The 25581-nt window shown below is 43.9% G+C and overlaps 1 protein-coding gene across 1 annotated transcript; it reads left to right on the top strand.

Annotated features, from left to right (window-relative positions):
- The first annotated feature begins 7389 nt into the window (after positions 1 to 7389).
- On the top strand, positions 7390 to 13361 carry LOC132390353 (zinc finger protein 239-like). Its single transcript, XM_059962959.1, has 2 exons — positions 7390 to 7406; positions 12295 to 13361. Exon 2 carries the CDS (start codon positions 12651 to 12653, stop codon positions 13353 to 13355), a length of 705 nt encoding a protein of 234 aa, XP_059818942.1. The 5' UTR covers positions 7390 to 7406; positions 12295 to 12650; the 3' UTR covers positions 13356 to 13361.
- Positions 13362 to 25581: the final 12220 nt, after the last annotated feature.

The raw sequence follows: 25581 nt of genomic DNA, 5'->3' as shown, positions 1-25581 counted from the left end.
CCGAAGTATTGAAGTGATATCTTCGGCCCGCAGAGAGTGATCTCGAAGGAAGAGTCGAAAGTCTTTCCCGAACACACGGCCGACCCACTTCAGCTCTGAGCGGAGAGGATAACACCGTCCACCCGGAGACTGTGAACATGCGCGAAGAGATTGTTACATCATCGGGAGGCGGGGCCACGCAGATGCTGCGGTTAAATGGGAGGGGCAAATGGGATTACTCGTCAGGATTGGTGACACCTCCCCCCTCCCCCCAAGGCAGAGACTCCAGCTACTCATTAGTCAGTGGAAAGAAGCAAACTTGCCGCTCACATCACCTCTCACCTTAAATGTATTAGACATTTCAACCCCCAGGAAAAATATATCGTCTGTCCACTCTATCTATTCCTCTCGTAATCTTATAAACGTCCATCCAGTCTCACCCCAGCCTGCGCCGCTCTGGAGAAAACAACACAAGTTTGTCCAGCCTCTCGTTATAGCTCATGCCCTCTAATCCAGGCAGTGTCCTGGTAAACCTCTTCTGTGCCCTGTCCAAAGCCCCGACATCCTTTCGAGAATGGGGGCGACCAGAACTGTATGAAACACTCCAGATGTGGTCTAACTAGTTTTATAAAACTGTGTTACGAGCTGCAACGTTTTAGAAACGAACCAGCAGCAATAGAGTTCACACTGGAGTCTGGTTTTGATGTTAAAATCACTCTCTTTATTAGTATCTATTTATAATATAGTAACAACGAAATAAAGGAAAGTTAACAGTGTTAAGTGTATATGTGTGTAAATGTATTTCCCAGACTATCGAGTCTGAGGGAACAAAGCTTAGAGTCTTTAAATGGTAAAGTAGGAAAATTCAGTAATCTACGGAATAAATGATGGGAGAGAGATGCTTGTAATCCATGGTGAAACGTAAAGAAAAGGCCGTTACTTCAAAATAACCGTCGACGAAGTTCTTATCCGTTGAATCCGTCCACAGACGAGTTATCAGCGAAAGTGACCTGACAGAGGAATACCGTCTTCCCGGGGTTACCACACAACATACCCAGGCAAGGGTTAACACAAGATATTCCAAAACCCACTCCTATGGATTATACGAAGTGACAGCCACACACATTCGTTGTGCTTCCGTGTACCGTGTACCGTGGGCCGAGGAGACTCTCAACCCTCAGCTGCGAATAACTGAAGCGATCAGCTTTTGCAGTCTCTCTCTCTCTCTCTCTCTCTCTCTCTCTCTCTCTCTCTCTCTCTCTCTCTCTCTCTCTCTCTCTCTCTCTCTCTCTCTCTCTCTCTCTCTCTCTTTAGACTGGCCGACTGCCTGTCTGCAGTTCGCTCTCTCTCCCTCTCTTCTGGTTCAGTCCACACTCAGCGCTATCAGCCTGTGACTGACGTCATAGTCCCGCCTCCTCACGCCGGCGCTCTTAAAGAAACAGTCACAGTACGACCGCAGGCTCGTAACAGCCGCAACACAACCTCCCGACTTTTGAACTCAATGCTTCAACTAATAAAGCCAACCACGCCATTTGCCTTCTTAACCACTGGATCAATCTGTTTCAGTCTCTTTCAGGGAGCAATGAACTTGGAGTCTACGATCCCTCTGATCATCGACACTGTTCAGGGTTTTGCATTTAACGGTGTACAGTCTCATACATTCGACCTACCGAGCTGGCAAGATGATCATCACTAATCAAATTTCACTGAGATTTCTCAGGTCCTGTTGAATTTATTGCCAAGTGCACAAGTACGGGAAGGTACAGGTACAGAGGAACACTGACTTGTGGCAGCATCACACGCAAGTACATTCACATAACACACAGAACACAAATTATACGATGCTCTGTCAGTAACAATCTCTAAATATGTTTTATATCATTAACAATATATAAAATACATTGTGTCATGATCAATAGTAAAATGTGCATTTTGTGACAATAACAGTCTGGAAATGTTGAATTTGGTCCCTGTCTCCATTCCTCCTGCAATCCACAACCAGCTCCTCTTTTTTTGTCACAATGAGGGAGAGGTTGTTTTCTTGTGTCGGGGTGATGACGTCTTCTCTGTAGGCTGCCTCGTTATTATTTGGGATTCGGCCAGTCAGTGTAGTGTATTCAGCAAATTTAATTAACAGATTGGAGCTGTGGGTGGCGACACGTCATGGGAATACAGAGAGTAAAGTAGGGGGGCAAAGAGACACCCCTGTGGGGTATGTGTGCTGAGGGTCAGAGAGACAGAGGTGAGGGAGCCCACTCTTACCACCTGCCGACGATCTGACAGGAAGTCCAGGATCTAGCTACACAAGGCAGGGTGAAGGCCGAGGTCTCTGAGCTTCTTGTTGATACTTCACGCCTTCGTATGGCTACTGCTCTGCCCATGACTGCAGAGAACTTTGGAGAGCAGAGAACATCAGGGAAACAAGCCTCCCCTCCATGGACTCTTCCTACTCTTCCCCTGCCTCGGAAAAGCAGGCCATGTACTCAAAGACCCTCACATTACCTGGACATTCTTGCTGCAAACCCGCTCTCCCATCGGGGAAGAGATACAAAAGCCTTAAAGTGCGACACGCCCGGCTCAAGGACGGTTTCCTGTCTACAGTTACAAGCTAAATGAATGATAAAATGGACTCGACCTCACAATGTAACTCGACGTGACTCTGCACCATATGTCTAGTGATTGTTTTGCCAGTTTCATTTTTCATTTTTAGAATCTTTTTTATTGATGCTTAATCTTCTACAGCTATATAATGATGCAAAACGTCAATAGATTAGTATGTACACAGTTAATAAAGCTGAAAAAAAACTGATCGTAAAATATAAAAATGGAAACAAATATATATATATATATATATATATATATATATATATAGAAAAATAAGGGAAAAAAGTGTCCCATCTAACGCGGAAAAAAACCCAGTAACCAGAAAAAAAGGGGAAAAGTCCATTAGGAATGAACCCTCCGGAGCAATACGTTTGACCATTACCTAAATTTTTTTAAAAAGAATCATCAACCGTCATTTCACACTTATAAAAAAAATAAAATTGGACGGAAAACATACAGCAACATTCAAATTAAATGATAATATTTGGCAAAAGAACCCCATCTTCTCTCAAAATCGAATCGAGGATCAAAAGTTCTACTTGTATTTCTTCCAAACTAAGACATAACATTCCTTGAGAAAACGATTCAATGAATGTAGGGGAAGAAATATCTTTCCATAATAAAATAGCCCTTCTTGTCAGTAGAGTAACAAATGCAATTACATGTTGATCTGAAGATGAAATACCCTGAATATGATGTGGAACTTTACCAAATAGAACAGTCAACCTATTAGGTTGTAAATTAATTTTCAGAGCTTTAGAACTTGTAGAAATAAAAGATTTCCAAAACTATTTTAATGAAGAACTTGACCAGAACATACGTGACAAAGTAGCTACTTCAGTTTTACATCTATCTCAGCATTTGTCTATACTAGGAAATATTTTAGATCGTCTCTCCTTTGTTAAGTAATAACGGTGAACAGTTTTAAATGGAATTAAACAATGGTTGGCACATTCAGAAGAGGAATTTACATTTTTAAAAACTCGAAGCCAATCTTCATTAACAAAGGTCATATTAAGTTTTCTCTCCCAATCTTGTTTAATCTTTAGTGATAGGTTCTCGTTTGGTAACAAAAATAAATGATACATTCTGCCAATGGAACCTTTCACAAAGGGATTCAATTTCAAAATGGCATCCAACAAATCAGATTCTTGTAAACATGGAATCTTAGGTAAATAATGTTGTAAAAAATGTCAAAACTGTACATATTGAAAAACATGTGTATGAGCGAGAGAAAATTTGTTAATTAACTCTTCAAAGATCATCAATCGGCCATCACAAAATAAATCTGTAAAAGAAAGGATCCCTTTATTTTTCCATAGGAGAAAAATGGGGTCAGTTGTTGAAGGTATAAATGAGAAGTTTCGATGTAAAAAACTAGTCATCTTAAATTGTTTAAAATTTTTTAAAACACGAAACTGAACCCAAATCCGTAGAGATTGTTTAATAACCGTGTAAAAATTTAAATTTGGAATTTTAAAGAGCTGTAAAAGTAATGGAGCTCCTAATATTGAAGTTAAATGAAATTGTTTAACTGCTTTTAATTCCAAATCAACCCACAATTGATTTTAGTTCTTATCAAGACAATATAACCAAAAACAGGATTCTCTAATGTTCACAGCCCAATAATACAGTCTTAAATTAGGAAGTGCAAGTCCACCATCTTTTTCAGATTTTTGTAAATGATACTAATTAATTTATTGTTCCAAATAAAGGAAGAAATAAGTGAGTCAATTTGATCGAATTTTTTTTAGTTAAAAAGATAGGTATATTTTGGAAAACATATAAAAATCTAGGTAAAATCATTTTCACAGCATGAATACGACCGATTAAAGAAAAAGTAAGTGGATTCCATCAGGAAAATTGTTGTTTCCTGGAGACCATTAAAGGAAATGTATTCGCTTTGTAGAGATATTTATTTTTTTTACAAATTATAATACCTAAATGTATAACGTTATATAAAATACATTGTGTCATGATCAATATTAAAATGTGCATTTTGTGTCAATAACAGACTGGGAAATGTTGAATTTCATCCCTGTCTCCATTCCTCCTGTAATCCACAACCAGCTCCTGTGTTTTTGTCACAGTGAGGGAGAGGTTGTTTTCTTGACACCACTGTGTCGGGGTGATGACTTCTTCTCTGTAGGCTGCCTCGTTATTTGGGATTCGGCCGATCAATGCAGTGTAGTCAACAAATTTAAATAGCAGATTGGAACCCGCCACTGCAGAGCAAGAAGGAACAATATACGAATCTTGGGTCTTCCTGAGTTGGTCGAAGGCAATCGACCTTCAGAATGTTTTCCAAAGCTGTTCGCTCGTTTGTTTTCTGACGTTTTGGAGACTCCGCCTGGAATAGACCGGGTACACCGAGCCCCGGTGTTTAACTCCTCTTCTCAACAGAAACCTCGACCTGTGACCATTGCTTTTCATGACTTTCAAACAAAGGTTACCATAGTTCGCCAATATCGTCGGTTAGGTATGATGAAGAAGATAAGATAAGGCTGGTCGAAGATTATTTGCCCGGGGCATTAAGTGAACGTTTTAAGTATGAAAGAAAAGTCATGGCTGCGTTATATAACAGAGACTATAAACCTTCACTAAATTACCCCGCTCGCCTCAGGATCATTTTGAAAAATGAAATGTTGTCTTTCATCCACTGACATTCTTTGTAAACTTTTAACAGTGTAAAGAATTCAAAGGATTTGTCGATAGGAATATCAAACACAACAACACGCTAGCTCCGCTGTATCTATCAGGTCACCAGCGCTTGAGTGCCACCGGTCCTTGAAAGTGGAGACGGAGATGCTGGAGAAGACAGCGCCCCTCTCGCTGCAAGGAGAGCGCGAGCACGTGTCCATCTCCGTGATCTGATTGGATACATCGCCATGACGTTTAGCAGTGTGACGTCATTCACTGGCTCTCATTTTGGAAGGGATTCAGTGGCACATCGCAGATACACCAACAGCTTCGCTCTGGGAAGCGGCCGTTCACCTGCTCCGTGTGTGCGAAGAGACTCATTCAGTTAACCCACCTTGTGATGCTCCGGTGAGTTCACAATAAATAGAGGCCACATTTCTGTCCGGAGTGAGCAAAGAGTTTTACTCAATCATCCCAGCTGCTGCAACACCAGCAACTTCACATCAGGGAGGAAGTTCAAATCAGCTCCGTGTTAAATGTTTAACCATCACGGTGACTGAAGGCAGCTGCTCATCGTAGCCAGGACTGAACCCTGGTCACTGAGCATTGGAGGAGTCCGTTCTGCTGATGTTAGCCTTAAACTAGACTGATGTTTAATATTGTGGATCTGTGAAAGATAAATCAGTTTTATCAAATCCCGTGTGTCAGGTACTTACCGTCTCCACTACACTCACTATGTACACTAGAGAGGGCACTCGGCCCATCTGGTTTCAGCCCATGTTTCTGTTCCGTATCAGTTTATGAAAATCTATCCCTGCCGTTTCCCTCTCGCTCTCCCTGAGATGACAGGTTGCAACTAGTCACCACTCCGTGGGATAGGAAATTCCCCTTGAATTCCATAGAATCACAGAAATCTACAACACATTACAGACCTTTTGGCCCACAATGTTGTGCCGACCACGTAAATTAATCTCTAAACTGCTTAGAATTACCCTACCGCATAGCCCTCTGTTTTCCTAAGCCCCATGTACCTATCTAAGAGTCTCTTAAAAGATCCTATTTTATCCGACTCTACCACCGTCGCTGGCAGTGCATTCCATACACAATCACCACTGTTGTTTAAAAATCTTAGCTCTGACATCTCCTCTGTACCTACTTCCAAGCAGCTTAAACCTATTCCCCCTCGTGTTAGCCGTTTCAGCCCTGGGAAAAAAAGCCTTTGACTATCCACACGACCAATGCCTCTCATCATCTTATACACCTGCATGAATTCCCTGCATGATTTTTGCCCGGGCTGAACAAGACGATGAGCTCACTGTGGTTGTGACGTTGTTCAGGGCTCCGGACGAAGTTGGTTAAACTCCTTCTTCCCCGCTCTTTTCAATGTTTTCAGTCATTCTCACTAATTTCAAAGGTCTTCGCTTCGAACTGCTGGGTTGTTAATGAACATCTGAAGTCTGACAGCAGACTAGCGAGTGAATGGAGCAGAGTCAGAAACCAAGTTGCCAGTCAGGGATTTGGGGCTCCAGAAAGAGATGGGGCCTGGAGTTTACGAGGAGGAGGAAGAAGAGAAACTGAACCTGTAGGATGTGGCTACGAATGAAAGATCAGACACATTTGGAAACTGCTTGATTGAAAAAAAAACTGGTTAATTTCTGCAAAATACTGGAGGAAATCAACAGATCAGGCAGCAAATGTAGAGAGGAATAAATAGACTACGTTTAGGCCGAGACCCTTCAGCATGCCTAGACTGTGTACTCCTCTGCTTAGTTGCTACGTGAACTGCACAGTTCCGCCAGCATTGTGTGTGTGTGTGTGTGTGTGTGTGTTTCTAGCAACTGCGGAATCTCTTGTGTTTTATATCTGCCTCTGTAACAGGGTTATACGAGAGGCATTAGATAAATAGAATGCCTGTTGATATTGAGTATATTGTTTTTGGGAGCCGCTTTCCACGTTAAAACAGCTGCTGAGTTCTCTACACAGAAAAAAAAACCCTGAGGTGTGGACATGAAACCGGTGCTAGCAGGAAAGTTTAATGGCACCGCGATTACCCATAAAGCCATGAGTTTAAAATTTCGCTGTTTCTGAAGCAACGATCAAAAGTGCAGGCATCAAGGTCGATGACGTCACCGAATAGCACGCATGCGCGCCGTACACAAAGGCCCTCCGGAGGATCGGTAAAGGTAGGAATGATTTTCCGGGCTGCTATTTTAAACACCGACTGCGGGACATTTGCTGGGAACTCTGGACATCATAGTCCGCAATCCTGGGACAGTCCTGCTCTCTTCCCTCTCTCTCAGCCCCGCGATCCGTACACGGGTCCCGGGGAGCTTCCGGCCGCTAAGGGAATGGGAACCGATGGATCTCTCAGACAGAGCTGAGCTCCAGCTATCTAAAATGCAAGGATTAGGAACTCGGAGAAAGGGAACAAAATCTTTTACATCAGCAGTTGAGAAAATCACCTTTGTTCTATCTCCGATCACAAACAAGAGAAAATGTGCAGATGCTGGAAATCCAAGCAACACACACAAAATGCCGGAGGAACTCAGCATTAGGACTTTTTTCAATAGATGCTGCCTGGCCTGCTGAGCTCCTCCAGTATTTTGTGTCAGTTGCTTGAGCTACCTCCTCTAGTTCTGCACTTTTCTACCGGTGAGAACATGTTTTGTCCCGTTCTCTCTGGGTACGTAATGATATCAAACACCTTTGTCCTGGGCAACAAGCAGCTTTCACATCACAAATGTGCCAGACTCCAATGAGACAGACTACTGCCCTTCCCTTCATATTCATTGGCATTGCATTCACTGAGTTCAACACCATCTGTCACTTGGGAGAGGGTTCAGGGGAAATATTTATATACAATACAGAAACTGGTGTTACAGTATTGTGGTGATGCAAAATTTGCTGGAGAATTTGCAAGTGGGGAGTGATATTTGGAAATCTGACCTTTGAAAGTATCATTTAGCAAGCAAATCACATATGGACGGTTTGCAAAAGTTCTAGTGAGAAAATCCTTCATAACCCACAACAGGCCTGTTACATAGTTTGTGTGAGAGTGCAGATGAACTCGATCAAACCCAGAGGAGATCAAAGTTCTTATCGACAGTGATTTGCTAGCTGTTAAAAGAAATACCTCCCTATTTAAAATTCAGTGTGCATGTTGTCAGTGGGTAAATATTGCACAGCACAAGGTGTTTCGGCACACCGGTCATTACAAATTAGACGGTACATTGGTGGGAAGGCGGGGAGACCTCCAGTGCCCCTGATACCCTCACATACAAGATGTGCATACAGCTGCAGCCTGTAACCCTGCATTTTAAGGAGCTGAAGCTGCAAATGGATGAATTCTGGATCATCTAGGAGTTGGAGGGGGTGATAGTTATAACATCAAGAGAGGTGAGTTACACTCAAGGTGCAGGACACATTAAACTGGGTGAGAGTAAGGAAGGGGAATGAGGTTAAATAGCCATCACAGAGTACTCTTGGGGTCATCTCATATAACAACAGGTGGACCACTTTACAAACTGCTGGGGGGACGGGTTACCTGGCAGAGGAAAGTCAAATGTTCAGAAATTAAAACTAGCAGAGATCTAATATCCTAGTGGTAAGGCTTGCTATTGCTAGTGTGTGGAGTGGAGGGTGTTTGGTGAAACTAAATTTGCAGGGGGGAATTGGAGTCAGAATGCCAGAACAGATGGTGAAGCGGGTGAAATGAATTGACTTATACCATTCATATACATGAGGAGTAGAAATCTTCATATTACTTCTCCAACTAAATGTGCAATGTGTAATTTACAATAAATAGTTTATACTTAGGACAGTCATTATAACAGAAACACAATTGTATCAGCATAAATTAATCAGTCTGTTGCCCTGGTGGAAGAAGCCGTCCAGGAGCCTGTTGGTCCAGCTTTTATGCTGCTGTACCATTTCCTGGAAGGTCGCAGCTGGAACAGTTTGTTGTTGGAGTGACATGGGTCCACAATGATCCTTTGGGACTTTTTACGCACCTGTCTCTGTAAATGTCCTGAACAATGGGAAGCTCACAACTACAGATATGCCGGGCTGTCCGCACCACTCTCTGCAGAGCCCTACGATTGAGGGAAGTACAGTTCCCATATCAGGCAGTGATGCAGCCAGTCAGAATGCTCTCAATTGTGCCCCTGTAGAAAGTTCTTAGGATTTGGGGCCCCATCCCAAACTTCTTCAACCGTCTGAGGTGAAAGAGGCACACGGCCACGTACCACACAGCCGGTATGTACAGACCACATGAGATCCTTGGTGATGTTAATGCTGAGGAACTTAAAGCTGTTCACTCTCTCAACCCCACATCCATTGATGTTAAAAGGGGTTAGCCTGTCTCCATTCCTTCTGTAGTCCACAACCAGTTCCCTTGTTTTTGTGACATTGAGGGAGAGGTTGCTTTCTTGACACCAGAAAGATGTTGTTCAGACCTCAGATAGAGTCAGCAGACAAAAGGTTAAGCATGGTATGATGAACGTGCTGAGCTGTATATATCACAATGCAAGAAGCATTGTAGGAAAGCCCGATGAGCTCATGACAGGGAATTTGATATTGTAGCCATTATTGGGACTTGGTTGCTCCCAACACTCTGAGAGATTTAGAAAAAAAAAACTTTGTAGAGATCGCAGACTATGCTTAGAAACAAAGATTGATATAGTAAGCGATTTTAACTTTTTATATATTGAGTGGAATTCCCATACTGTAAAAGGACTAAATGGAGTAGAGTTTGTCAAATGTGCTCTTAATCAGGACGTCGTATTCCCGACATAGAGGTGTGCGGTAAGCTGTTAGGAAATGATCTTGCATTAGTGACAGAAGTTTGTGTATGGGAACACTTTGTATCTAGCGATCGTAATGACATAAGGTTCCAAGTAAATATGGAAAAAGAGAGGGCTGGACCATGGTTTGAGTTTCTAAATTGGAGAAAAGACAATTTTGATGGTATCAGAAAGATCTAATAAGTGTGGATTGGGACTGGCGGTTTTTCTAGCAAAGGAGTACTTGTAAGTGTGAGTTCTTCAGAAGTGAGGGAGTAGAGTTTGTATGTGCCTGCCAGAATAAAAGTGGTAAGGTAACTGGTACAGTGAAACTTGGGTTTCAAGAGATATTGAGACCTCGGATATTTTGTTCCTCTAAGTGTCTCAGACTGCTGGGCGCTACCAAGACTCATTAATGACTGACTCATTAATCATCATTCCAAGCCCTGAGCTTATCTGACTTTTTGTTTAGTCGTCTTCTGTTGGTTCCTAGAAGCTTCCCAATAGTTTTTTTGTTCTTTTGTTTGTCCTGTCTTTGTCTTTTATGTTGGTTTTGGCTTCTCATTTCAGCCATAGTTGTGTCCTCCTGCCTTTCCAATGCTTCCATTTCTTTGGGATATATCTGTCACTCAGCTCCCAAATTGCTCCCAGAAACTCCAGCCATTGCTGCTACGTTGTCACTCCTAACTTTTCCCTCCCAAACACGTTTGGCCAGCTCCTCTGTTACAGAAACATGGAGAAGTTCAGTACAGAAACAAGCTATTTGGCCCATCTGGTCAATGCCAAAAAAAATTTAAGCTGTCTAATGCAACGACCTGCACTGGGAACATCGCCCTCCATACCCCTACCATACAGGTACCTATCAAACTTCCCTTAATTGAGAAATCGAGTTCATATTCACCACTTGTGCTGGCATCTCTTTCCACACTCTCACGACCATTTCAGTAAAGAGCTTTCCCAAATGTTCCTGTTAAACTTTCACCATCCCCACTTACCCATGACCTCTGGTTGTCATCCTACCCACCCTCAGTGAAAAAAGCTGCTTGCATTTACCCTATCTGTACCCTCATAATTTTGTAGACTTATAACAAATCCTCAAAGCAATGTCTAATTTCCTTGTTTATGTTTAGAGCCTTTTTTAGGTTTATGAAATGATGAGGGATGTTGATCGTGTGGATAGCCAGATGCTTGTTATATCGGCCTTTATAAATCTAAGTATAGAGTATAACAGTTGGAATGTAATGGTGAAGGGGTATTAGACATTGGTAAGACTGAATTTGGAGTATTCTGTGCAGTTTTGGTCACCTAATTACAGGAAGGATATTAATAAGGTTGAAAGAGTGCAGCGAAGGTGTACAAGGATGTTGCTGGGACTTGAGAAAGTGAGTTACAGAGAAAGGTTGAATGGGTTAGGACTTTGTTTCCTGGAATGTAGGAGAACGAGGGGTGATTTGATAGAGGTGTATAAAATTATGATGGGTATAGATAGAGTGAATGCAAGCAGGCTTTTTCCACTGAGGCCAGGGGAGAAAAAAAACAGTCATGGGTTAAGGGTGAAGGGGGAAAAGTTTAAAGGGAACATTAGGGGGTGCTTCTTCACTCAGAGAATGGTGGGAGTGTGGAATGAGCTGCCAGATGAAGTAGTGAATGCGGACTCACTTTTGACATTTAAGAAAAACTTGGACAGGTATATGGATGAGATGGGTTTGGAGAGATATGGCCCAGGTGCAGGTCAGTGGGACTAGGTAGAAAAATGGTTCTGCATAGCCATGAAGGGCCAAAAGACCTGTTTCTGTGCTGTAATGTTCCATGGTTCTATAGTTGAAATTTCCCAGGGAAGAAATGGCTAACATGAGGGGGCATCATTTTAAGCTGCATGGATGTAGATACCGAGGGGATTTTGGAGTAAGATTTTACACAGAGAGTGGTGGGTGCGTGAAATGCACTGCCGGATATTTGTGTGAGAGTGCTTCAGTTACTGTGGGGCCAGCAACCCATGCAGCTCAGTTGGAACAGGGAGTAATACCAATGGCGAGAGTCAAACTGAGCCAGGTCACAGATTGAAGATGGCAGAAATGCCCCATTCTTATAGAGACAGGAGGAGCATCTGAGAGTTTGATGGTCATTTCAGATACCAGCAATCTGCCCAGTTAGAAGATGATTTCTCTCTCCAACTTGGGATGAACTTTACTGTAACAGTGTGATGTCAGATCACACCTTGACAACTCAAGTGATCTCATCTGAAATGTTGTCCTACCCCATTGATGGATTTTGTAAATCTTTTTTACAGGTTAAAAATGTCAAGGAATTTGTCTACGGGAATCTCAAACACAACACACCAGTTTTGCTGTCTTTGTCCAGATATTTAAGAAGTGCAGCAAGGGATTCACTCGATCATCCTTCCTGCTCAGACTGTGGGGAGGGATTCACTCGATTGTCCTTCCTGCTCAGACTGTATGGAGGGATTCACTCTGTCATCTAACTGACTGGCACACGCATCGTTTTACATGGCCATTCACCTGCTCAGACAGTGGGAATGGATTCACTCGGTCATTTCAACTGAAGGTACTTCAGCAAGTTCACACTGGGCAGAGGCTGGTCATCTGCTGAACTTGTGGGAAAGGATTCACTCGGTCATCTGACCTAATGGCTCACCAGCGAGTTCACACCAGGGAGTGGCCGTTCACCTGCTCAGACTCTGGGAAGGGATTCACTCGGTCATCTGACGTAATGGCTCACCAGCGAGTTCACACTGGGGAGAGGCCGTTCATCTGCTCAGACTGTGGGAAGGGATTCATTTCGCCATCTAAACTGAAGATACATCAGAGAGTTCACACTGGAGAGAGGCCATTCACCTGCTCAGATTGTGGGAAGGGATTCACTCAGTCATCCTACCTACTGGTACACCAGTCAGTTCACACTGGGGAAAGGGCGTTCACTTGCTCAGAGTGTGGGAAAGGATTTACTCAATCATCCACCCTAATGGCTCACCAGCGAGTTCATAGTGGGGAGCGGCTGTTCACCTGCTCGGACTGTGGGAGGGGGTTCACTCGGTCATATAAACTGAAGGTACATCAGCGAGTTCACACTGGAGAGAGGCCATTCACCTGCTCGGACTGTGGGAAGGGATTCACTCAGTCATCTCTACTGAAGTTACATCAGCGAGTTCACACTGGGGAGCGGCCGTTCTCCTGCTCAGACTGTGGGAAGGGATTCACTTGCTCATCTCAACTGAAGGTACATCAGCGAGTTCATACTGGGGAGAGGCCGTTCACCTGTTCAGTCTGTGGGAAGGGATTCACTTTGTCACCTCACCTACTGAGACACCAGTTAGTTCATACTGGGGAGTAGCCATTCACTTGCTCAGTCTGTGGAAAGGGATTCACTGAATCATCTTTCCTGCAGAGACACCAGTCAGTTCACACTGGCAAGTGGCGGTTCACCTGCTCAGACTGTGGGAAGGGATTCAATTGGTCATCTCACCTGCTGTCACACCAGTCAGCCCATACAGGGAAAGGGCTGTTCACCTGCTCAGTCTGTGGGAAGGGTTTCATTTCATCATCTCAACTGAAGATACATCAGCGATTTCACACCGGGGAGAGGCCTTTCTCCTGCACAGACTGTGGGAAGGGATTCACTATGTCATCTCATCTGAAGGTACATCAGAGAGTTCACACTGGGGAGAGGCCATTCACCTGCTCAGACTGTGGGAAGGGATTCACTTCGTCATCTCAACTGAAGGTACATCATAGAGTTCACACTGGGGAGAGGCCGTTCACCTGCTCAGACTGTGGGAAGGGATTCACTCGGACATATCAACTACAGAGACACCAGCGAGTTCACACTGGGTAGAGGCCAATTTCATGCTCAGACTTTGGGAAAAAATTCTCTCAGCTAAATCAACCAATGTATATCACTGTTGACACTGGGGATATTCCGTTCACCTGCTGTGAATATGGGAATCGATTCACTTAGTGAACTAACCTTATGTAACTCTTGCTTTGGCTAGTAGCTTAATATAACGGGTGATAGACCCCAGCCTGGCTAAACTTAAGAAATATCATTTGGATGGATGCTGTGTGATGTGTCCCCTGCTACAAATCAGAACCCTGAAATAACAGTAAACAACATGTGATTAAACAATTGAGCTTTGTAATTCATACTTTGACCAGTGGGTTAGTAAAGAAAGCAAATTTAAGAAAAAGAAAAAGGACCCATTCTCTCCATTTGCATTTTCTCATCTCTCCCTGGCAAAAGACCATGAAAATCTCTCTTCCAGACTCACAAGAAAGAACATTTCTGTCATTGGATAGCCCCATAGTCGTAGCCTAAACATTGCTGCTACTGAGAAACCATTACCTCAGCTGGGAAACTTTACTGAGAGGTCCTTACATTAGCAGTGAAACCTTACAGCATGTAAGACTTGTGATACACTACTGGGTTCACACTGGGGAGAAAGTTTCAATGAGCTGCATGCTGGATATTTGTCCATCACCATTGCTGAATGCAACTTCGAGACTGACTGTCGGTGCTGAACTCTGCAATTATTGCTGCGGCTCACCACACCCAGTTCTGCACCCTGGTCACTGGGCATGGGAGGAGTTTCTTCTGCTGCACATTCACCTTTAATGGGACTGGAGTTTAATATTCTGGATCTGAGACAAATAAATCAATTATATTTTAAACTCTGTCTCTGGTACTTACTGAATTTATAACACACCTAGTGTACAGTAGAGAGTCAATTCAAGCCAGCTGGACCCTGCCAGTGATCCAGTTCCACAACAGTTCTTTTAAATCTTCTCCTGTTGTTCATCTCTCGCTCTCCCTGGGTGGTGAGATCCACCACTGGATCCATATTCCAGTGGTGACGGATTCCAAACAGACACCACTCTGTGGTGAAGAGGTTTCCCTTGAGTTTTCTGCAGAGTGAAGAAGTCGAGGAGAAGGAAATCAGAAGTGGGGTGTGGCAATGTCAGAGTTGAAACATTTTGAAGCTGATTGACAGAGAAAATCTTTTGTTTGTCTGACTGATAACACGAACAATACCTGTGTTGAAGTGCTCCACTGTTTGAGGAACTGTGTGTGTTCGGAAATGCTTTATCTATTAAGGGAGTTGTTCCTGCTTGTTTATCTTGTAATATTATATCTGGATCGTTGTTATGGATTGTCCTATCTGAAATAATGTATTGATTAATGTATAATTTTGTCATCATTTCATCTGCTCAGATTGTTGGGATGTCTCCCATGGAGGATCATACTCGTTCAACTGATTAATGTTTCCTTCCATAGTGATGATTAATTTTTCTGAGTTGGCCTCTCATTTTAGATTTCCGGTCTGTATTTCTTATCACAATTGCATATACACACATGGAGTGCTGAATCCAGTTCATTTTTGATGAAAACATATATACCTTGAAGTTTTATCTGACTGTTCTGTGATATTTTTTTATTTCATGTGTGTTATTTCCCTTCCTCCATCTGTCCAAGGTAGTGTTAATCTAAGTGGGTTTGAGTGTAAATAGTCTTTTCTAAAGCTTTCTTATTGTTTATCTTTCTAAATTTTACTAATTGAAATGGGACCAAGATATTTTTATAAAAAAATAGTCAATGTCAGTATTGATGAAAGTGTTTATTGCCTGTGTTGTATTTGTTAATTATTGAGCTCAATTTGGTAGTTTTTTTTTAAAAGTCTTGAACTGAATTTTGTCAAAGGTTTTCCCTATTTTGCAGTACTTTCTATTTTCTTTGCTTGTTGATATTCCAGATATGTGGGTATCAAGTGTCCTGGTGAAGGATCTTGGCCCGAAATGTTGATTCCCATCCATAGATGCTGCCTGACATGCTGAGCTCCTCCAGCACTTTGTGTGTAGTTCTCTAGATTTCTTGCAACTGCAGGTCCTCTTGTTTCCCAGATACTTATATGTTTCTTGAAAGAAGAAGCCAAGAACAAGCTGGTAGTGGGGTTGTGTGGCTCTGTTGGTAAAATATTAAATGAAATCATTAGAAAGAAGTGGCGTAGGGTAGGAAGGTGTAAAATCTGTGGGTAGAATTAAGGAACAGCAAATGTAAAAAAAAATCCCTGATGACAATTGTACAGAGACCCCCAAACAGTCGTAAGTATGTGGTCCTCAAATTACAATGGGAGACAGAAAATGCGTGCCAAGAGGGCAATGTTACAGTAGTCATGGGGGATAGTCATGCAGGTAATTAGGAAAATTAGGATGGTGTTGGTCTCAAGAGGAGGAATTCCTGGAATGCCTACAAGATGCTTTTTTAGAGCAGCTCGTGATTGAGTTCACTTGGGGATCAGCTATTCTGGATTGGGTGTTGTAATAAACCAGAATTAATTAGGTCACTTAAGTCCAAAGAACCTTTAGTGATCTTAATCTGATCTAATTCACCCTGACATTAGAGAAGGAGAAGCTAAAGTCAGGTGGAATAAAGAGAATTAGAGGGGCACGAGAGAAAAATTGTTCAAAATTGATCTAAAAAAAACATGGGCTGGGATGAAAACAGATCAGCAATGTCTGGAATTTTTGGAAGGCACAGGATATATACTGTGGCATGCAAAATTTGGGCACCCCTGTTCAAAATTTATTTTACTGTGATTAGATAAGCGAGTAAAAGATGACTTGATTACAAAAGGCATAAAGTTAAAGATGACACTTTTTAAATATATTTTAAGCAAGATTACATTTTTATTTCCATCTTTTACAATTTCAAAATAACAAAAAAGGAAAAGGGCCCAAAGCAAAAGTTTGGGCACCCTGCATGTTCGTTACTGAGTAAAACCCCCTTTGGCAAGTATCACAGCTTGTAAACACTTTTTGTAGCCAACCAACAGTCTTTCAGTTCTTGTTTGAGTAAATTTCTGGGTTCACTCATAAGTAGCAAAGTACTGACTGTGGAAACTACAAATGAGAATATTATTCAGGTCACAGAGCAGCAGTACTGAAACAGGCCTACTAGTCCATGCTGACCTGTTTTTGTTGTTACTGCCTGGTTCCAGCTACCTGCTCCAGAGCCTCCATACACCTCCCATCCACGTCCTCACCCAAATTCCTTTTCAGTGTCTAAATCGAACCCACATCCTCCACTTCCACTGGCAGCTCATTCTACACTCTCACCAACCTCCGAGTGAAGAATACCCCTTCAGGTTCCCCGAAAATAATTTACTTTCACCCTGAACGTATGTCCAATGTCAGGGTGAGAGGGAGGACGGGGCACAGAGGGAAGACAGTAAGGGAAGGTGGTGGTCGAGTGCAGAGAGGGAAACAGAGTGGAGAGTTTATACTTAATATCTTTCAGAAAAAGTAATTGTTTGAACTTACTGCAAACCTGCTGTCCATACCCTGCACGTTATTGATCTAGATGACAAGTAGCAGTGCTTGGCGTTCAAAGTAAATATTGTTATCAGAGCACACATATGTCACCACATACAACCCTGAGATTGTTTTTCCTACAGGAACACTTAGCAAATCTATAGAATAGTAAAAGGATCAGTGAAAGTTCAACTAGAGCATAGAATTCAACAAACTGTGCAAATGCAAATATATTCAAATATCAATGAATAATGAGAGCAATGTGGTGTAACCCTGAGGAACCTCACTAGGCCCGGGCCTCGAGTCCAATAAACAGCCTCCCACCATCACTCTCTGCTTCCTACCATCAAGACAACTGTGCATCCAGTGAGCCAGCTCTCCCTGGATCCCGTGTGATCTGACTTTCCACAGCAACTTACCATGTGAACCTTATCAAAGGCCTCACTGATGCCCACATCAGCCACGATCCTGGGGCGGAGGTGTCACAGATAAAGAGGGCATGGATTTAAGCAGAGGATGAAGAGCTTTAGAGGGATCTGAGGAAGAGATTTCCCACTCAGAGGGTAGCTGAAATCTGGAACACACTGCCCGAGATGGTGGTTGAGGCTGTTCCCTTCACAACATTTACGAAGAGGATGAGCATTGAAACTGCCGAGATACAGTCGGCTGTGAACCAAGTGCTGATAAATGGGACCAGTGGAGACAGTGAGTGGATGGTCAGAACAGGTATGGCCGGCCAAAGGCCTGTTTCCGTGCTCTGTGATCCACCACTCCGGACATGTCAGATTAATGATTGTACCACTGCAAGGCATTGATTTCAAAACTCCACACCCCTCTCCATCCTGAAATAAACCAGACTGAACTCCTTTGTCACTACTGTGAGTATCAGTTTCTGTCAAGGTAACATACAAGTTGATCACTTTTGCTGAACAACTGGCAATTGATGAAGTTTCTTCCGTTAATGTTGCTGCCTTACAGCAAAGCTAAATCTCTCACTGTGTCAGAATCAGTAATTAAATCAGACCCCAAACACTCTGCTTTCATCCCTGCATGTTATAACTGGAACCATCTCACTGAGGGTCTGATGGAGACATGGGATCACATATCCCCTGCTCCTGACATTTCAATTACCCTCAAAATGGTTTACTGATTCAGTCTGAAGGTTATGGTACATTCAGCTCGTCATCAGACCTGACAAACCATGTCTTCCCACAGCTGGTTCCACATGTTGGTGTGTCCTCTTTCCTCCACCTCCAGGGAAGCTGCATCTCCACACAAACTCCTCACTTGAGATGACTGTCTATACCCGTGACACAGGAAATCACATCTCTGTCACTCTCCTGATACCGTGTCTGACCTGCTCACCCCCGGGTATCCTCCATCAACAAGCCTCTTCCTCAGACACCATCTGTGAGATTATATAAAAATATAATTACTGTAAAACGATCTATCAGACAGCTCCTGCAGCCCATCACCCCGGACGATGATTTGCTGATTAAAACTCTCTCTTCTCAGGCCTTTCCCTACTCCCTTTCCCTTTGCAAACTCCAGATAAGCCAGCTGATCCGAATCCACTGTGAGGACATTTATATCTCACAGGAGGATGTAGAAACCCGTGTTGTCCTCTGATACAGAGGTCACTGACACCCCACCGCCATCCCAATCTGCACCAACAGCCAATGACGCTGACAGCTCTTCCAGACACTGGGGCTTTGTAACAAACACAATGTTAGCAGCAAGATTAAACAGTAATTCATTCGAAGAGAGAATGGCTGCTTCCTGAAAGGACACGCGAGCGTCCGACACAACGGAGCAGATCCTCCCCTGTTTACAACTTCATTTGACCCGGGTCACGGAACGTCCGATCATCCCACTTTCTCACAACAGCAAACCCACCCTCCCCGACTATGATCCTACACCTTCCCTGCACTCAGCCCACGCCCAAGTCCACCCACAACCTCTACCCACACACACATAGACAGATCCCCTTCACACTAAATCCCTCCCAGCCTGGGAACCACAACTAACTGATCCCACAGCCTGGCCTCGGACGCAAAGTTAAAACTGGGGCTGCGGGTCTGGAGAGCCCGGAGCCTCCAGCCGTCCGGCAGAGCTCGTTCCCGGCACTTTTCATTGAAACATAGAAAACCTACAGCACAATACAGGCCCTTCGGCACACAAAGTTGTGCTTCCACGGCAGCTGGCCCCTGGTTTCCGCAAACCCGAAATCAGACCCTTCTTCACGGACTCCTGAACAGAATAACGGCCAGCGACAGCTCCAGTCGGCACTGCGCCTGCGTTTAGCAGGAGGTTCTGTGCTGCACCAGTCGTGGCCGGAGGTCCCTACAGAGGGACCAGTGGACGGAGGCGGGAGGGACAACGGAGAGGTAAATCACAAACACGACAAAGTCTGCAGATGCTGGAAAGTCAGAGCAACACAAACAAAATGCTGGAGGAACTCAGCTGGCCGGGCAGCATCTACCGGAAAGAATCAGCAGTCGACGTTTCCAGTTGAACCCTCCTTCAGGACTGAGATGGGATGGGAGAAATATCTGAATAAAATCGGGGCGGGCGAGGAAATGTCTCGCTGGAAGGTGATAGGTGAATCCAGGTAGGTGGGAAAGCTCAAGAGCAGAAGAAAATAGAGTCTAATAGGAGAGGAGAGTGGAGAATCGGAGAAAGGGATGGAGCAGTGGATCCAGAGAGAAGTGATAAGCAGGAGAGAGGACGTGAGAAGTCAGAGAGGGAGTGGGAGGGAGGGGTGTGAATGAAATTTATTCACCGGAAGGAGAAATCTATATTTATGCTATCAGGTTGCGGGGGGGGGGGGGGTGCCCAGACGGAGTATAAGTTGCTGATCCTGGACACTCAGGGTGGACTCGTCTTGGCAAAAGATGGGCTGACACGTCGGAACGAGAATGGGAATCGGAATTGAAATGTTTGGACACCGGAAGTCCCGCTCTGAGCGGATAGTTCAAAGTTTAATTTATTATAAAAGCAGGTATCCATAAACAACTCTTGAGTTTTTTTTTTCTTCTTCTCCAGAGAACCACGAAACAAAAAAAGAGCATGAAAGTCGCTCAGGGAGAAGAATCAAACTACCCCCCCCCCCCCCGCATAAAAAAGATCTTCATCCTGATCATCAAACCCCAAACACACCCCTCTGGAGAAAATGGAACAATAACATCGACTCCCCCCCGATAAAAAAAACACCCCTACCCCGCACAACTGCGGAGGAGCCGGTGTCACGAGTGTCGAGGCGGCCGCATCGGGAGCAGCGGACACAACGGGCGACCCCGGAAGATTCACAGGTGAAGTGTCGCCTCACCTGGAAGGATGTTTGGACAACGGAGAGAGTTCGGCCGTCCGGCCCTTTCACTGTGACACCCCGAAATCCACATCAAATCCGTCCAAACGAATCTGGGCGAGCTTTAATGGCCAATAAATATAATTCCTCTCAGCGATCAGCTGTCTGAGTGATTCCCTGACTCTGAGAGGAGGGGGTATCTATGGTCCACACTGTCAGGGTGTTGAGTTTACCAGGAGACAAAGACTGCAGGGACGAGAGGTTTTCTGTTGACTAATACACTGTGTGTGGACCCCGCCGGCAATTCTGGTGTTGAGACCGGAATCGAGACAAACACCACGCTGCCCACTCCACCAACAACACGGCACAGCCGGACACATAACAGGGGCCTTTACATCTCACAACGCTGGATTCAGTGATGAAACCCGTGAATAATGTTGTTGTCCCTCTGAAATCATAAGGAACGCCCATTAAGGCTACACCCCTACAGGTGACCTCACACAGACTCCCCCTCCCGCCTGACGTGCTCTCCACAGCGGGATCTGCCCTCACGTGCGCGGTGTCTTAAATAAATAAATGATAGATAGATAAGGTATGGGGAAAGACGGAGAGGAGGGGCATTAACTGAAGTTAATCAATAGTAATCAATATTCAGATTCAATAAAAAGAGTAATCAATATTCATACCGTCAGGTTGTAATATCAGATGTTGTTCCTCCAACCTGAGTGTGGCTTCATCTTGAAGTAGAGGAGGCCACGGTCAGACATATCAGAATGGGAATGGGACGTGGAATTAAAATGTGTGGCCACTGGGAGGTCCTGCTTTCACTGACGGACAGAGCGTGGGTCTTCGGAAACAAAAGGATGCGCCAGCAGAGAATATGGCAGAGGATGGTTTCGATCCATCGACCCCTGGATTATGGGCCCACCACGCTTCCGCTGTTACAAATCGGAGTAACTCAGCAGGTCCGGGCAGTATGTATGGAACTGAATACAAAGGGAACGTTTCGGGCCGGGACCTTTTATTGGAACTGGAAATGAAGAGGGGAGAGGCAATATCAATGATTGAGTTGGAATGTATGGGTTGCTTTGCTGTGAGACTCGGAGCTCAGGGTCTGTGTTTAAACAGCACATTCCTCAGAACAGGGAGCGGACTTTCTGCTGAAAACAAATCCAACTGGTTCGAAGTTTCACTCTCAGTCACGCAAACAAAGTCACTTTAGAATTCTATTCAACTATTTAATGTACAAGGGTATAATGTACAATGAAATGAATGTACAAGGGTATATGTGCTATCGTAGGGACAGAAATGTGGGGGGAGGGGGAGGGGTGGCCCTGTTGGTGAGGAAAGAGATTCAGTCCTTTGCAAGGGGGGGCATAGGATCAGGAGAAGTAGAGTATGTGTACATAGAACTGAGGAACAGTAAGGGCAAAAAGACACTAATGGGTGGTGTCTACAGGCCCCCAAACAGTAGCATGGATATTGGATGCAAGTTGAATAGGGAGTTAACATTGACATCTGGCAAAGGCAATGTCGCAGTAGTTATGGGGGATTTCAACATGCAGGTGAACTGGGAGAATCAGGTTGGTGCTGGACCCCAGGATAGGGAGTTTGTAGAGTGCCTACGGGATGCATTCTTGGAACAGCTTGTATGAGAGCCAACCAAGGACAAGGCTACTCTGGATTTAGTGTTATGTAATGAACAGGATTTGAAAAGCGATCTTGAAGTAAAGGAGCCATTAGGAGGTAGTGACCATAATATGATAAGTTTTTATCTGCAATTTGAGAAGGTTAAGGGCAGATCGGAGGTGTCAGTGTTGCAGTTGAACAACGGAGACTATGGAGCCATGAGGGAGGAGCTGGCCAAAGTTAAATGGACAGATATCCTAGCAGAAAAGACAGTGGAAGAGCAATGGCAGGTATTCTTGGGAATAATGCACAAGGTGCAAAATCAGTTCATCCCCCGGAGAAGGAAGGATTCAAAGGGGGGAAAGGGGCCACAGTGGTTGACAAAGGAAGTCAGAGATTGCATAGCATTAAAAAAGGAGAAGTATGACAGAGCTAAGATGAGTGGGAAGACAGATGATTGGAAAATTTTTACGGAACAACAGAACTTAACGAAAAAGGCAATACGGGGAGAAAAAATGAGGCACAAACGCAAGCTAGCCCGGAATATAAAATAATTTGCAAATGCTTTTTTAGGTATGTGAAGAGAAAGAAGATAGTTAAGAACAATGTTGGGCCCTTGAAGAATGAATTGGGTGAAATTGTTATGGGAAACCGAGAAATGGCAGAAGAATTTAATAAGTACTTTAGATCTATCTTCACTAGGGAAGACACAAGCAATCTCCCAGATGTTTGGATGGGCCAAGGACATAGGGTAACAGAGGAAATTAAACAGATTGACATTAGGAAGGAGACGGTGATGAGTAGACTGATGGGACTGAAGGCTGACAAATCCCCAGGCCCAGATGGTCTGCATCCTAGGGAACTAAAGGAGGTTGCTCTGGAAATTGCAGATGCATTGGTAATCATTTTAAAATATTCCTTAGATTCAGGATCAGTTCCTGAGGATTGGAGAATGGCTAATGTTATCCCACTTTTTAAGAAAGGAAGGAGGGAGAAAGCAGAGAACTATCGTCCTGTCAGCCTAACATCAGTAGTGGGGAAGATGCTAGGGTACATTATTAAAGATGAAATAGTGGCATATCTAGATAGCAGTGATAGGATTGGGCCGAGCCAGCATGGATTTACCAAGGGCAAATCATGCTTGACTAATCTGTTGGAGTTTTTCGAGGATGTAACCGGGATGTTGAACAAGGGAGATCCAGTGGATGTAGTGTACCTCGATTTTCAGAAGGCATTTGATAAGGTCCCACATAGGAGATTGGTGGGTAAAATCAGAGCTCATGGCTTTGGGGATCAGATATTGACATGAATAGAAAACTGGTTGGCAGATAGAAAGCAAAAGGTAGTGGTGAATGGGTGTTTCTCGGAATGGCTAGTGGGGTGCCACAGGGCTCGGTATTGGGACCACAGCTGTTTACGAATTATATCAACGATTTAGATAAATGCAATGAGAATAACATCAGCAAGTTTGCTGATGATACTAAGCTGGGTGGCAGTGTGACATGTGATGAGGATGTTAGGAGAATTCAGGGTGACTTGGATAGGCTGGGTGAGTGGGCAGATACTTGGCAGATGACGTTTAATGTGAATAAGTGTGAGGTTATCCACTTTGGGAGTAAGAACAGGAAGGCAGATTATTATCTGAACGGTGTAGAGTTAGGTAAGGGAGAAATACAAAGAAATCTAGGAGTCCTTGTTCATCAGTCACTGAAGGTAAATGAGCAAGTGCAGCAGGCAGTGAAGAAGGCTAATGGAATGTTGGCCTTTATTACAAAGGGAATTGAGTACAAGAGCAAGGAAATCCCTTTGCATTTGTACAGGGCCCTGGTGAGACCACACTTGGAGTATTGTGCAGAGTTTTGTTCTCCAGGGTTAAGGAAGGACATCCTCCTGGCTGTCGAGGAAGTGCAGCGTATATTCACAAGGTTAATTCCTGGGATGTCCGGACTGTCTTACGCAGAGCGGTTAGAGAGACTGGGTTTGTATATGCTGGAATTAAGGAGATTGAGAGGAAAAACTTCTTCTCCCAGAGAGTTGTGGGAGTCTGGAATGCACTGCCTCGGAAGGTAGTGGAGGCCAATTCTCTGGATGCTTTCAAGAAGGAGCTAGATAGGTATCTTATGGACAGGGGAGTCAAGGGATATGGGGACAAGGCAGGAACCGGGTATTGATAGTAGTTGATCGGCCATGATCTCAGAATGGGGGTGCAAGCTCAATGGGCCGAATAGTCTACTTCTGCACCTATTGTCTATTGTCTATTGTCTATTTCTGTACATGCAAAGATGCTAAACTGTTAATAGTTAATAGTTTAACTATTAACTATTTCTTCTGCAGGGAAGAGCAATAAACCAATGAATATGTAATTTATCTTATAGGATGGGCTTGAACCAGCTACGTAACCAATTACAGTTGCTGCCCTAGTTGCTGTGAAATTGCAGAATTTGACTATTTTTACTTCAAACTCACATATCTGCAGTTGTTTTAAAAGTATTTTTTCCACGATGCTTTTAAGAAAAATCACTCCATGACATTCACAAATGTGAAATTCTTTAATACAAAGACATTACACAGTGTATGAAACGTGTATGATTCCCTGTTAAAGGAAACATGCTAAATACCCCTTTAATTTTGTTGATGTAAGGTTAAAAGTGAGGGGCAAAATGGAGATGAGAATGTAATCAATGAGGGAGGGCTGAGGGAAACGGGTTTCAGGAGAAGTGGTTTCAAGTGTGGAGTGAGCACGAGGGTTGTTGGAAAAGGATGAGTGAGGGTGATGTGTGCGGAACAGAATGAGGTAAGTGCAGGGATTGGAGGAAAGAGATGTAGAAGAAAGCATCGGCTCACTACAGGAAGGATGTGGAAACCATAGAAAAGGTGAGAGGAGATTTACAAGGATTTTGCCTGGATTGGGGAGCATGCGTTTTGAAAACAGTTCGAGTGAACTCGGCCTTTTCTCCTTGGAGCGTCGGAGGATGAGAGGTGGTCTGATAGAGGTGTACAAGATGATGAGAGGCATTGATCCTGCGGATTGTCAGAGGCTTTTTTCCCCAGGGCGGAAATGGCTAACACGAGAGGGCACAGTTTTAAAGTGCTTGGAAGTAGCTGCAGAGGAGATGACAGGAGTAGGTACAGAGAGTGGCGAGTGCGTGGAATGGGCTGTTGGTGACGGTGGTGGAGGTGGATATGACAGGTTCCTTTAAGAGGCTCCTAGATAGGTACATGGAGCTGAGTGAAATAGGGGGTTATGTGTAAACCTAGGTGATTTCCAAAGTAAAGACATGTTGGACTCAGCTTTGTGGGCCGAAGGGCCTGTGTTGTG

The sequence above is a fragment of the Hypanus sabinus genome, unplaced genomic scaffold (assembly GCF_030144855.1).
Source record: "Hypanus sabinus isolate sHypSab1 unplaced genomic scaffold, sHypSab1.hap1 scaffold_872, whole genome shotgun sequence".
NCBI lineage: Eukaryota > Metazoa > Chordata > Chondrichthyes > Myliobatiformes > Dasyatidae > Hypanus > Hypanus sabinus.
Note: the sequence above shows the minus strand (reverse complement) of the source record. Positions and strands in the feature narration are given on the sequence as shown.